Below are 12380 nucleotides of genomic sequence, written 5' to 3'. Positions count from 1 at the left end.
CAAGCGAGGTGAAGCAAACGCATGCAACAAAATGGCCTTTTGCAGATCATTTTATAAACGATTTGCATATGCAACATCAGCCAGATCCTCTGATTGAACAACCACCAAACAAAACTCTACCGTCCAAGTTTCCTTTATAAGGCACCAGTTTTGGCAAGCGACTGTTCTGTATCGGCCGTGTAATCAATAATAAATTGCACATGTAACTTACTTTTCCCATCAACAGTCTGCCTGGGCCTGGCTCGGGAGCCGCTCCCCTGGGAAGAGGGAGGTTTGTCGCCCGGGACCGCAGGCAGGATGAAGAGCAACAGTTCTACTAGCTCATGGCAATGGAATCGGTGAGCTCATCAGAGGAGCCTGAGCTTCCCGACCCAAAGGTAGGGGGGAAGGGAAGTTATCCTCCTCGCCACCGTTTATCTCCAGAAGTAATCGCCACACGTCCGGGGGGCGGCGAGGGGGTGTTTGGTTTCTGAGATCCTCCAAAAACTCTCTGAGTGGGACCAAGATGCCGCATTCATTTAAAAACCAGCCGCTTTGAGCGCACCAAAACTCACACTGCAACTCCGAAGGCGCCCGTGCCTTTGCGAGTCGCGCGAAGGCGCTGGGTGCTGGAGGCCTCCTCCATGGGAGGCCTGCTCCATCGTTTGGGAAATGGGCTGGAGCCCCCCCACAGGCTTTAAATGCCAGGGATCCCCCTGAAAGCCTCCCCAAGCCAGCACCACCAAGCTGCGGTGGCGTTCAGACCCCCGCAGATGCTTTTGCAGCCTCTCTTCCATCCCCAGCAGGCTGCCGCACAGCCTCCATGCCACCAGCATCCCCTCGGGTCAGCGTTTCCAGCGGGCGCCCCGTTGAGCGACTGCCCGAGGGAAAAAGCACGTCCGCTTCTCTGCACGCTTTCCACCGATATCCCCAAAGAGGAAGCAAAAGCAGTGCGATTGCTTTCAACGTCTCTCAGGTTACAGCACGTCTGTCCATCTGTTTGGAGGATGCAGATGCATTGCAGTGCGCCTATTTGTAATACAGCATTTTTATCACACAAGCATAGGGAGAGCCGTGTTGTTTCTCAAGAAATAACATAGCACGCGTACCGCAGCTGAAGTTTCATTAGTTACAGTGATTGTTGGAAAAAAGGTATAAAATAAGCAGAAATAAACTTCCTGAAAATAGCCCTTATGTTCACAGGCTACAGAAAGTACAGTGTCAATACCTCCTCGGCCCGAAAACAGGGGAGGGAAGGGCTGCTTCCTTCCCTGGGATGAACCACCAAAAGTACATACTCCGGCAAATCACTTCTCTACATTTGTCATTTCCAACCACGCGTTTCACTCGTATCCGGCCCCAGGCTCTTGCACGGCGCTGCTCTGCACTTGCTACTTCCCCACGGCCGGCCAGGAGCACCGTTATCAGTGGGGGATGTGACACCGCGACACTTGGACACGGTTTCGGAGACTCTCTTAGGACACACGCTAGAGAAACAGCGGGGCACGGTTAATCTTCGCAGCGCTCGGAAAGCGGCATGCCTCCCCAAAAGCAGCTTGGAAGCAGAAGACAAAGGAGTGAATCATCGTACGAAGCTAGCAAAGCTGGGAGGGATTTCTGGGAAGAGTGCAACTGGGAGGCCTCCTCTTAGAGGAAGGGCACTAAAGGAGTGCAATTTTCAACTCCCCGAATACTCTGAATACTCCCCCTGCTTTCTGCTCTCCTTCCCTCCCTCCACTACCACCAGTTCGGGAGCTGGTTTCGGGTACAATGCCTTATTCTTCCCTTCGTTGTGGGCAAAGCTCATCAGAGGAGGAGGGCGTGTTCGTCTGGATTAACAGAGTGCTTCCTATTACAACAACCTAAAATACAAGGGTAGGAAGGCACCACCTTGCTTTCGAGTGGAACTAAAAAGAGAAAAGCAGCCTTCACATTAACAGTTTGAACTTGATGGAAATAGTTTTCCCTTTAACTTTCAGTTCTCCTTCCTCTTCTGGCAAAAACATCCTTTCAGTACAGATCAAACTGACAACAAGCCTGCTGACGTGCAGAAGAGACAAGAGTTTGTTTTGTGGGATTCTCACTGGGACAAAACCGCTCCGCAGCGGCTGAAAGCGCAGCACACCCCTTCACCGGCACCCCCAGAACAGAAGCACCCCTGACGGCAGGTATCTCCATTGCGCTGACCCTCACTTTACAGAGAGCCCATTTCCACGCTGACTGCCCCACGCAACATTTCACACATCGCTAGCAACCCTCAAAGAGGGCACCAGACTGGTTAATCAAAAATCCAATGAAAGGGACAAGTGCAACAAAGCAGAAACTAGAACATTCAAAAGACAACCCTGCCCCTAAATCTTCCTCCTGCAAAGGCTGCTTCCTTCTGAGAGACACAAAGCTTGAAAGCTAAGTCCTTAATCCAATAACACACTGGCCACCTCAAGTCCCACCTAGCACCCAGCGCTCCTGCTAGTGACCGACGCATTCAGACTTTATCTCACCCAGGGAAGAAAAATGTACTCAGCCGACCTAATTAGCACAAGGTGAAATTCTGCAAGGACGAGGCAGTTTGCAGCTATCGCAGCAGTAAAGCCAAACGCGAGGTTCCAGCCTGCTGTGAAGGCATTACCGGGTGTGTTCCTGCAACCACATCGGTATTAAGATGCTACCCTCCGGTCAAGATGGTCACGATCCATGAGAATTCATCCATGCTTTTCAGTACAAAGTAAAGGTGATTCATAGCAATCAAGGAAAGGCAGAAGTGACAGCAAAAACCAAACCCAGATACTCAGTTGTTTTCAACATAAGACGTTTGAAGATATTTATATTCTGTTTTCCTAAGACAGGCTATTTTTTGTAGCTTTTCCTCCACCTTCTTTTGAGAAACTTCACTGCAATATAGTAAGTGTGGTTCTCGAGCTCAGCACTTTGCAATAAATTTTTCAGTAGCTTGCAGGGCTCCCTGTACTCGGGTGCTTCCTGCCACTGGCCAAGGCTGTCCGAGTTGTGCTACACGTCACCCCTGAGAGCATGCTGCTTCTCGTTCGCTCCGGCGTGCAACACTAGTTGAGATTGTATTTCCAAGGAGAAAAAAAAAAAAAAAAAAGCAATTACATCCATTATATTTATCTTGTTTCATTAAAGACTGCCTTTAATTACCGAGCATCGGAGGCAACTAGGAAAACGTGACTCATCTGCCCCTCCCCGCCCCGAATCCACAGTAGGAATTCTGTGTACGTTCCACAGCATGCGGGAGCTTGAAAGCCATGGAAACGTGTCATAGCCCTTACGGCTCTCCAGACGCTGAGGTAAGCTGCTCGCTCCCCGACAGGTAAGATCTATATTCGGCAAAAGTCAAGCTGCATCTCCTGTCTTCAGAGACCTCGGCATGCCTGCAGATCGTTGGCTCGGTTACAGAAATACAGCACACAGCTACGTCCACCCACACTAAACGGCTCACCCCAATTACCACCCTTCTTTTACCCTAACTCGTTCCCAAGCCTACGAAAGGCAAAGATATACTTTTTGATGGAAGCAAAAAAATAAAAAAAAAAAAAGAAAGAGGAGAATTTAGACTGTAGCCGATTGCACCACAAAACGAACTCATTTCATAAAAACAAGCTCATCAGCATGTGACCAGCTCAGGCTCCAGGCAGACGCTCACGAGGAACGCGCAGAACACCGCCCTTCCCGCACCGAGCGGGACTGGATTCGCGGAGACGAGGCTCAAGCCCGTCCCACCCGCAGCATCCCGGGGTGCAGCAGGGCGCTGGGCCTGCCAGCAACGGCTGCGGGGCTCCTCTTCTGCTCTGACCGCCCCTTTCGGCTCCCCCACCGCTTTCAGCGTCACAGGTGATACCAGAGGGCATCATTCTGTACAACAAGGAAAACACTGAAGTCCCTCTGATACTACCCAAAGTTGTTCTCAGCTATCCGTGAAACGCAGAGAGAGGACGCCCACTATGACCATTTACTTATATTCACCTACTTCAATTTACTGAATCCCTGAGTAAGAGTGGAAAGTTTCCTATGGAGCCAGGAAAAAAACCGAGCACCACACAGAAGTAAGGCTCTCTTTGGATTTAACCTGGGCCTGCATCCACCCTGGCATCTTTTAGCCATTTTACTCTAAACGTAAAGGCTTGACCAAAACCGTATTAAACCTAGAGCATCAGTTAGCAGCAATGAGTTTTAATCTTCTATTAGCTGTGCAGATGTCTGAGTCAAAAGAAACACATCGCTAAAGCATTAAATACACAAACCCATTAAATTAACCATTGTTATAATTGATTACAATTAATAGATGAGGTCAGCTGCACCAGTCATTCCACACTTGGGCAGCAGACTGCTCACGAGAAGAAGCGCCAAGAGCTTTACACAGCCACCTAGTCCGTCCTCCGGTTCCAGGGTAGGATCGGTTCCGCACAGAGCATCTCCAACAAGCACCCCTGACGTCCAGCAGATTTCCCTCGCTGTGCTTTAAGTAGTATCTCTAATCCCCAAAGGAGGTGGACAGTTTACTCCCCTTCTGTCTTGCTGCAAATTTTTAGATTTTCAAAGCGTGCTGTCCCACTCGCCTCTCCTTTCCTTCAACCAAGTAAAGGCCAATATCCAGCATTTCCTTGTGGAGCCTATTTCTTTGATCTCTGACCGTTCGTATTAGGCTCTACCGGCTCTACTCTCCAGTCAGACCCTACCTGTCCTGAAAAAGGACCCAAACCAGGACACAACAGTCCAGCGAGGCCCCACAAGTATCAAGGTTCACATGCTTTGTGTGGTTATGCACCTCCACAGGTTAATCCTTCTTCCATAACAGACAGCACGGCCGGTTCACTTGTCGTTTCGCCTGCTCTAACACTCCTTTCCTTTCCTGCCGACAGGCTCCTGCACCCCATTTTTCACCCTCTCGTACTTGTGCAGGCAATCATTTCCACCTCAGCAGAACGCTTTGCACCCGTCCTTCCAAAGCCACATCTTTCTGCCAAACATTTCTCTCACGTGTCCACATGATCAGGAGAATCCTTTCTTTAAGGAGCCTGAATCCTATCTGACCGGAAGGGTATCAACCGCAAACTCGGTACGCATCCTCTGTATCCCGTTTTCAAAATCATAAAGGACTTTGCCAAGCAGTATCTGTTTGAGGAGAAACTTCTGTGAACTGGCTTACAGATGTCCTTCCAGAATGACGTGTAAGCACCGATACTTCAGTGTATTTCTTCAATCGATTACGTACGAGGAAAAGCATTTTTAGGTGCAGTTGACCTTTCTGCTGAGACGACAGCTGTAGTAAGGTTGACTCTTTGGATTCCTGGCAGCAAAAATCTCCTTCACTTTCACTATGTAAATATTATCCAAGTCCACTTAAAAATATTTAGAGATTTATAAAAAACACCAAGCTAACAAATCTTCTGCTGAAAATAGGAACATTTCCTATGAAGCCAGCAGTTTGAGTTCCTCCCATACCTCAAAGGCTAAGGAGTGCCTTGGTGGTGCTCCATCTCCAGAGCATCCGGGAACATCTGGCCAGCTGTTCTCCTACAGGCACTCCTCCTTGCGACTTTTCTTTCCGTCTCCTCCCTCCCTTGCTCTAAATCTTCAGACCAAGTGGGTCTCCTTGTGCCACAGTGCCTTTTTAGAAGGTAGGAAAAGATGACCAACTATCACGGCAGGAGAAGCAAATTCATCGACTTGATTTACTGCTCACCTGGAATATTTGTTTAACGTTAAAGCTGGCAAGAACGGTTAATGTAATTTCTCTTCGTATTTCACTGGGGGCGTTGGACGTTAATGAGGATATTGAGCTCTTCTATAGCAGTGTCTCCTAGAAAATTCTTACCTCCCTCTTGCTGAAATCCTGACCTATGCTGTAAGTGTTTCCTGTCTAGACTCTTACTGTTCCTTCTGCCCTTTCTAAAGCCACGCTAATCTGTCTGCAAGACAAAAGCGACTCTTGTTCCACAAAAAGGACTATCGCTCCTCTTCTCTGGTGCTGTCCCAACATCCTCTCCACCTTGGAACCGTCTTACAAGGAGAAACGGAGCAAAGCCACACTATCCTCTGATGCAAGACGATTAATCTCACCAGGACACCCTTCCTCCTGGGCCAACGGCCCTGGAGTCTCTGCCCTTCCACCTGTGACAGCCTTGCCCATGGAGAAGAGCTCCTCGCAGACAGAGCCCACTCGCTTCCTCCGTGTCGTCAGCTGCGCAGATGTCAGCTCGCTTCACGCAGGGGAGGTTCGTGGGAACGCTTCTCTTCGGAGATATCGCTATCGTTAAATTTGGCCACCAAAGGAAACCACACAATACAAATTCAATGACAGAACTCGGTGGAGTTGAGCAAATAAACTTTTTTTTTTTTTAATTTTAGCTTGAGAAAGGAGAATGATCGAGACATGCAAAAACTACAAAGTCATGTTTCAAACTTCCTTTTTCCGAAAACAAAGCACTACACGAGGCAACATTAGCTACGCTGAGATTTCTTTCCTCTTTTTATTCTTCGCACAGAGGAAATAACCACAAAACCCCTCTTTACTCTGCTGAATGATTGTCCCAGATTTGTTGAAATATGGGTGAGGCAGTGCTGTGTTTTTCATGAGCTGAACAAAGGAATTATCTTAACCAAACACTGCATCTCCCCAGAAAACTCAAACCAAAGCATTTAGACACTTCAAGAATTCCTTTAAAAACGGGTGAAGCACAGCTAGAACATCCCGGGATGCGTATGACACCAAGTACTGGGGAAGAGACCAAGTAGCAAAATCCACAGTCCCTGCCTATGGCAATGCCAGGCGGTTTCTTGATGAATTTATACAGCCAAACGCTGAGGCCTCCTACGGACACAAATAGGAGGGGAAAATCTACACTGTACAAACCCCTTAAGGCTACACATCGCTATATGATTATGTTCATTCAGGAGTTTTCACTTTAGGAGTTTCCAGTAACACCCCATTTCTGCCTCATATCCCTATTTATTGGGGGGTATCCGAAGCATATACATTCCAACCCAAACGTTGGAAGTGTCTGGATAAACTGAAACAGGCGACTCGTTTCTCCCCTCTCCTTCACGCTCAGACCAGAGACAAAGAAGGTCCGTTATCCTTCATCGCAGATGTGGCATTATTAGCTGGGACACAGACTTCAGAAGGCAGCAAGAAACACTGCCATCCACCATCGGTAACTCAGGGACCTGTGCTTCCTTCCCCCCACAAGGCAGGAACTAAAATATTACTCCTCAAAACACGGACCAGCCCACTGGGAGCACAAGCATCCAATACCCAGGAGATGCGGCATTTTACACTTTGCTCCTTGGCGCTCTGGCAAGGCGGTTTCCAACACGTCGTGCTACCTCCACCCCAAGCCAGCAGCCAGCCACCTTTTCCAAGCCCGGCTTTCGTCTAGCACACAGCTCACAACCGTCAGTAACAACACACCAAGTGAGAGGCAAGAGATTCGCAGCACAGAATCCCTCAGGAGAGATACCCACCACAAAAGCACTGTCTCTCAGCATGAACCATCAATATTAGTTTTAGAGAAGATTCCTCAATTAGGAAGCCCTGACTATAAAACTACACATTAATGATAAACACAGAAGTTTAACACAGTGCATATATCCCTTCAGGAGGAGGAAAACAATGACAGAGGAGACATTTCTGTTATACATATCCATATGTAACATCAGAATCAGCATCATAAAAGCCCGTAAACAGAACAGTTTCAATTCACGAACAGCCCATAAAGGCAGCACAGCGTCAACTCGTTAAAAGCCCATAAAGAGCGCGCGGTGTCTGTTCACTGCCATCAGCGATGGCACCGTGCTGCGCCCGAGTTCTTGCCCCAGGACGCAGCCTCTGTCCTCCCCCTTGGGGGAGAGCAGCCCGCCGGGGTCCTGCCCCGTGCCCGGCTGTGCCAGCGCAGGCGGTGCCCTGGCTCCCTGACGTCAAAGGCCACCCAAACAGAGAGGGGGAAGACACAGGTCCCTGCACGTGTCCCTTGAAACGCAGTGGAACCGATGTGGGCGTTCTGTCACTTCAACACAGAAACGCAACATCCTCTGGGCAGGGGAAATTACAGGGTTGTACCCAGGATCTGCTCGCACAAGTTTTTTGGGAGACCCACGAACAGGCTGCCCACCCCACCACGTTTTACAGGCTTTCCTGTACACGGATTGCCACCTGCCTAGCAAGAGCCTGGAGGAGCGTGTGGAGCAGCAGACTGCCCAGCCCGGCCCAGGAGAGCCGGAGAGCAAAGCGACCGCGTTCCCGGACACCTGCGAACCCGAGCAGGTGTAAGGGGACGCCGCCAGCTCACCAGCCGAGATTGCCTCCTCGCATTTCGGGGTTAAGACAAAAGGCCCTGCTGTCCTCTCGGCCCCTCCGCAGCACCTCTGACCACGCACAGCATTTACCAGGAGCATTTTGGCAGAGGCCGCCCTGGAGAGGGCCCAGGTTGCGTCACCACCCACAGCACCCTCCTGCCAGGCACCTTCAGACACCCGTGACCCCCGCGCCGTGACCGGGCTGCCCGCACCGGGGGAGATCCCCACGCATCGCATCGCGGGGGGCAGACGGGGACAGCTGGGCAAAGGGAAACGTGTGGGGGGGTGGCGTCTCCCACCCCACCTGCCAGCTTTCAGGGCCAGGCCGGGCCCTGGCAGCCCCGAGCAGGGGAAGGGGGCTACAAGAGCCCCTCAGCTGGCCCCAGGGCCAGGCCGGGCCCTGGCAGCCCTGGGGGTGCTGGGGAAGGGGGCCAGGCGCGCACAGAGGGGACGGGGAAGGGACCCGGCCGTGCTGCCCCGGAAGGGAAGGGGGGCCCGGGCCCGCCCGGCCGGAGGCGGGGGGGGGGGGTGCCGGCGGCAGGCCCAGGCCCAGGCCCCGGCCCCGGCGCACTCACCCGCTCGGTCCGGCTGCCCGGGCGCGGCCGCCAGCAGCAGGAGGCAGAGGCAGCTGCCCGCCGCCCGGGCCCAGGCCATGGCGCTCCGCGTCCGCATCGCCCCTCCCGGCTGGGGCGCTGGGTCCGGCCGGCGGCCCGCGGCCTTATGGAGCCGGGCCGGGGCCTGCGCCGCGCCGCCCCCCGCCGCCCCGGGGCGGGGCCGCTCCGCCCGCCGCCGGCACCGCGGACCGGGGGCGGCCCCGGCGCCCAGCGCGGCTGAGGGCCCTCCCCGGGGCTGGCACCGAGGGCGGGAAGCCCGGCCCCGCCGATGTCGGGCACGGGCGGCCGGCGCCCACCCGAGGCGTTCCAGGCCAGAGCGGCCCCGCGGGACGGGGGCTGAGCCGCCTGCGACCGCGGGGAGCAACACCGAGCCCCGGAGAAGAACCCGGCTGCATCAGGGGAGCTGCCCCAAGGACACCTCCTCGTGTGACAGGGGCGGGAAGAAATCTAGCGGCAACACTTCCAGCGCTTTCTTAGAGAAAAAACAACCGGGTCCCGAGAGCGAGCGAGTCCCGAAGAAAAAGCCTGCTGAAGGGAGCGGGCGTCAGCGCAGACACGGCGGCTCTTCTGGCCTTGCCTTCCGAAAAGCTACCTTACAAATCTGAAGCACGTGGCAACGCAACTCGAGGTTGGCGCTCCGACACCACGGGATAGAGGTGAGTAAGAGAAAAACTCTGCAGGATGAAGCACCGTCACACGGGCCGCGCTGCCCTCCGCTCCCAGCGTCGCACGTGCTGCTCCGGCCTGCCTCCGGCCGGCACACGGCGACCTATCCAACACCCTCCCAAGGCGCTCCGGGAGCGCGGCGTCTTCCTCCGGGGAGAGGAGGAATAAACAACGTGTGACACATCACTCACATCGCTGAACGGGTGAAGCGCCCTCACGCCACAGCGATAAGCAGCGTACAAGAGCCTAGACGAATAAAATCCAGTTTTACCAACCACTTCTCAGATATCCATAACCTTTCCTGGTTTTCCAAGTGTGGTACTTGACGGGTTTTTTCGAGCCTCCATGCTCTTTTCCCTAGTCGGGCGCTGCTCTTGAATAAAGCAGACGCAGCGAAATCCCTCAGGCTAGGTGCAGAGCCAGGCCTGCGCCAAAGGCCACGCGCATCGCATCGGCACAAACAACAGACAGCGAGACGCGAGGGCTTGGAGGGCTGTCGGCCAGAAACACCCGCGCGCACCCAAGTTCTCACTCACGAGGGTCTGACCGACATCTACGATGTTTTAGAAATTGCTTTCGAATGCACATAACGCAAAAGAGGCCATTAACACACACGTAACAGGCTGAGCAACTGGCGCAAGTCTTCCCCGTCTCCTTAACGATGAGTTCTTTCTAAGAGGTTTACACTGCTTTACATCGCTACAGTGAACGATTGAAGAGGAAAGAGTCACCTGGCCCTTCGCGATCCAAAACTGCACCCATTTTTGCAGGAGCGGTAGGAAGAGGACCTGCAGCTCGGGTTTCCCCCCTCGCAGCCTCCAGCAACCAGAAAACCTCCCGTTCCCGTTGGAAGGAGGCGACAACTCGACTTTATGAAGCCACTTTTACGTATCCTAACGGACCAAACCATAAAGCTACGCAGGAAGCCAGCATGCTAAATTGTATAACACTGCAAGGTGAGACCGAGGGTTTCATTCCTGCCTGATGCTAGAAGCAACATAGAGGTTATCCATCCTCAACCCTTACGGAAGCGGCACATAGCTTTTGAGCCAGGTAATATCCTGTGCTTCCCGTAAGCTGGGTGTTACTCAAGACGCAGGAGGCTTCCCATGGATGAGGATAATATCATTGATCAAATACAGGTACCGCTGTGCACTGTACAAATAACGCACAAACATGAATCATCCCCTGGTTCCTGCCCGAGGGGCATGAGATTCCCAGGTCTGTAGTTAGCAAGAGCTATATCCACCTCCCTCGACTTCTCCCGTCACTCGCCACCGCTGTTGCAGCCTTGCAATACAAGGAATTGAAGACAACACACCTCAGAGCTCCAGAAACGAACCAGAAGCGAGGCTGGAAAGCGAGGACAGCTTCTGAACGCAGGTTTTGGGTCAAATGCAAAGCTGCCAACTTTGGAAACAAAAAATCCGGAGAACTGCTCATCTGATCAACCACATCAGCAGAGCTATCGCTCAGACACGGTGGAAGATGCTCTTGGAGAAGAACCGGGTGAAACAAACCAATAAATCCTGGAGCTCTGCCATGTCTTAAATCACAAATGAAACCTCAAAGGCAAGCAGTGGGATTCAGTTGTCTTCAGCACAGACCTTATGGCTAAGTGAGAAAACCCATTGCAGACAAGAGCCTTAGAGATTACTCGATGTTCAAATTAGGATATTTCGTTCTTTCAAAGGCATAAAGAGGAGCAATACTCTCTTAAATAGGCATAAAAGGCAGAAACTGGACATATCTCAAAGAAGTGACCTTACTGAGAAAAAAACATACACAAATGGAAACCAAATCCGTGTGCTGGACATCTCATTTCCACAGGACAGTGGTAATACAAGAGTAAGCCATGCAATACAGCAGCTGCTCTAGCTGAAATCGCTTGCCGATGCGGCTGGCGAGCCAAAAAGATGCAAGCCCAACTATTTACACCAAAGGTAAAGCAGTATCGGGTGTGATAACAAAGCTTATGGGGCAGATGTTGAAAAGGACCTCACTCAGTGTCTGGGGAAGGGAGAGGAATTTGGTGTTTTCCAAGGAAAAGCATTCCATCATCCTTTGACAGAGCCGGGACACTGTGCTCTTGCCTGTCGTTGATGGTGGGACCGCAAGCCAGCAGCCCCATTTCCTAAGGAACGCAGCCGACGGCGCAAGGCCAGCAACGTAACACCAGCAAATAACTGGGGCCTCTGCATCTCCTCTGCAGCGGTACGGAAAGCCCGCACAAAGAGGCGTTTCCTCCTTCGTGTGTTGTCACTGCCAGTCCCCTTTGGAGGCTTTAGAAGATTTTGCGACTGGTTTCTAAAGGGATGCACAACCGGAGCGGCAGTACGGCCTGGCGTATCGGGGCGTAGATCTTGTACACGTGGGTACTCGTGCAGTGCACCGACACTTTGTGAGCTGGACAACAGGCATTGCCAGGCTGTGGTTTAGCGAGCCGTACTGCGCTCGAGCAGACAGTGAGGGCAGGGCAGAGGATACGGAATGAGTTCCCCAAACAACATCTGCTGTTTGTCAGTTATTTTCACAATTCTTTGTAACAAAGCTGTAGAGTCAGCAAGAAAAGAAATTTCTCAGAAATCCTCATATGATGGGGCTGACCATTACACTTCCTTTTCCAGTGACTGCTGAACACGTATCTTTGCCAGACTGAAGGGTGTACGGGCTCCAATTAAACTGGTTAAACACGTAGCAGTTTGAAACAGCAAAGTCAGATGTGTCATGTTCTCCCTCCAACCTCGGTCCTGCTGGCTCCCACATCCACACGTGCATGGTGTTTGCTTATAAGCACTGTAAACA

The 12380-nt window shown here is 52.2% G+C and overlaps 1 protein-coding gene across 1 annotated transcript in view; it reads right to left on the bottom strand.

The window, feature by feature from the left end:
* ADAM9 (ADAM metallopeptidase domain 9) overlaps positions 1-9054 on the bottom strand; it is a 30619-nt gene extending 21565 nt beyond the window's left edge. The window contains exon 1 of the mRNA XM_087762732.1: positions 8871-9054. Coding sequence (XP_087618858.1) covers positions 8871-8967 — 97 coding nt within the window. The 5' untranslated portion in view covers positions 8968-9054. The remainder of the gene's footprint in view (positions 1-8870) is intronic.
* Between the last annotated feature and the right edge of the window lie 3326 nt (positions 9055-12380).

Source organism: Nipponia nippon, unplaced genomic scaffold (assembly GCF_047370975.1).
Source record: "Nipponia nippon isolate SJK-2023a ecotype South Korea unplaced genomic scaffold, ASM4737097v1 scaffold_27, whole genome shotgun sequence".
NCBI classification, from domain to species: Eukaryota; Metazoa; Chordata; class Aves; order Pelecaniformes; family Threskiornithidae; genus Nipponia; species Nipponia nippon.
This window is presented reverse-complemented; position numbering and strand designations above follow the sequence as displayed.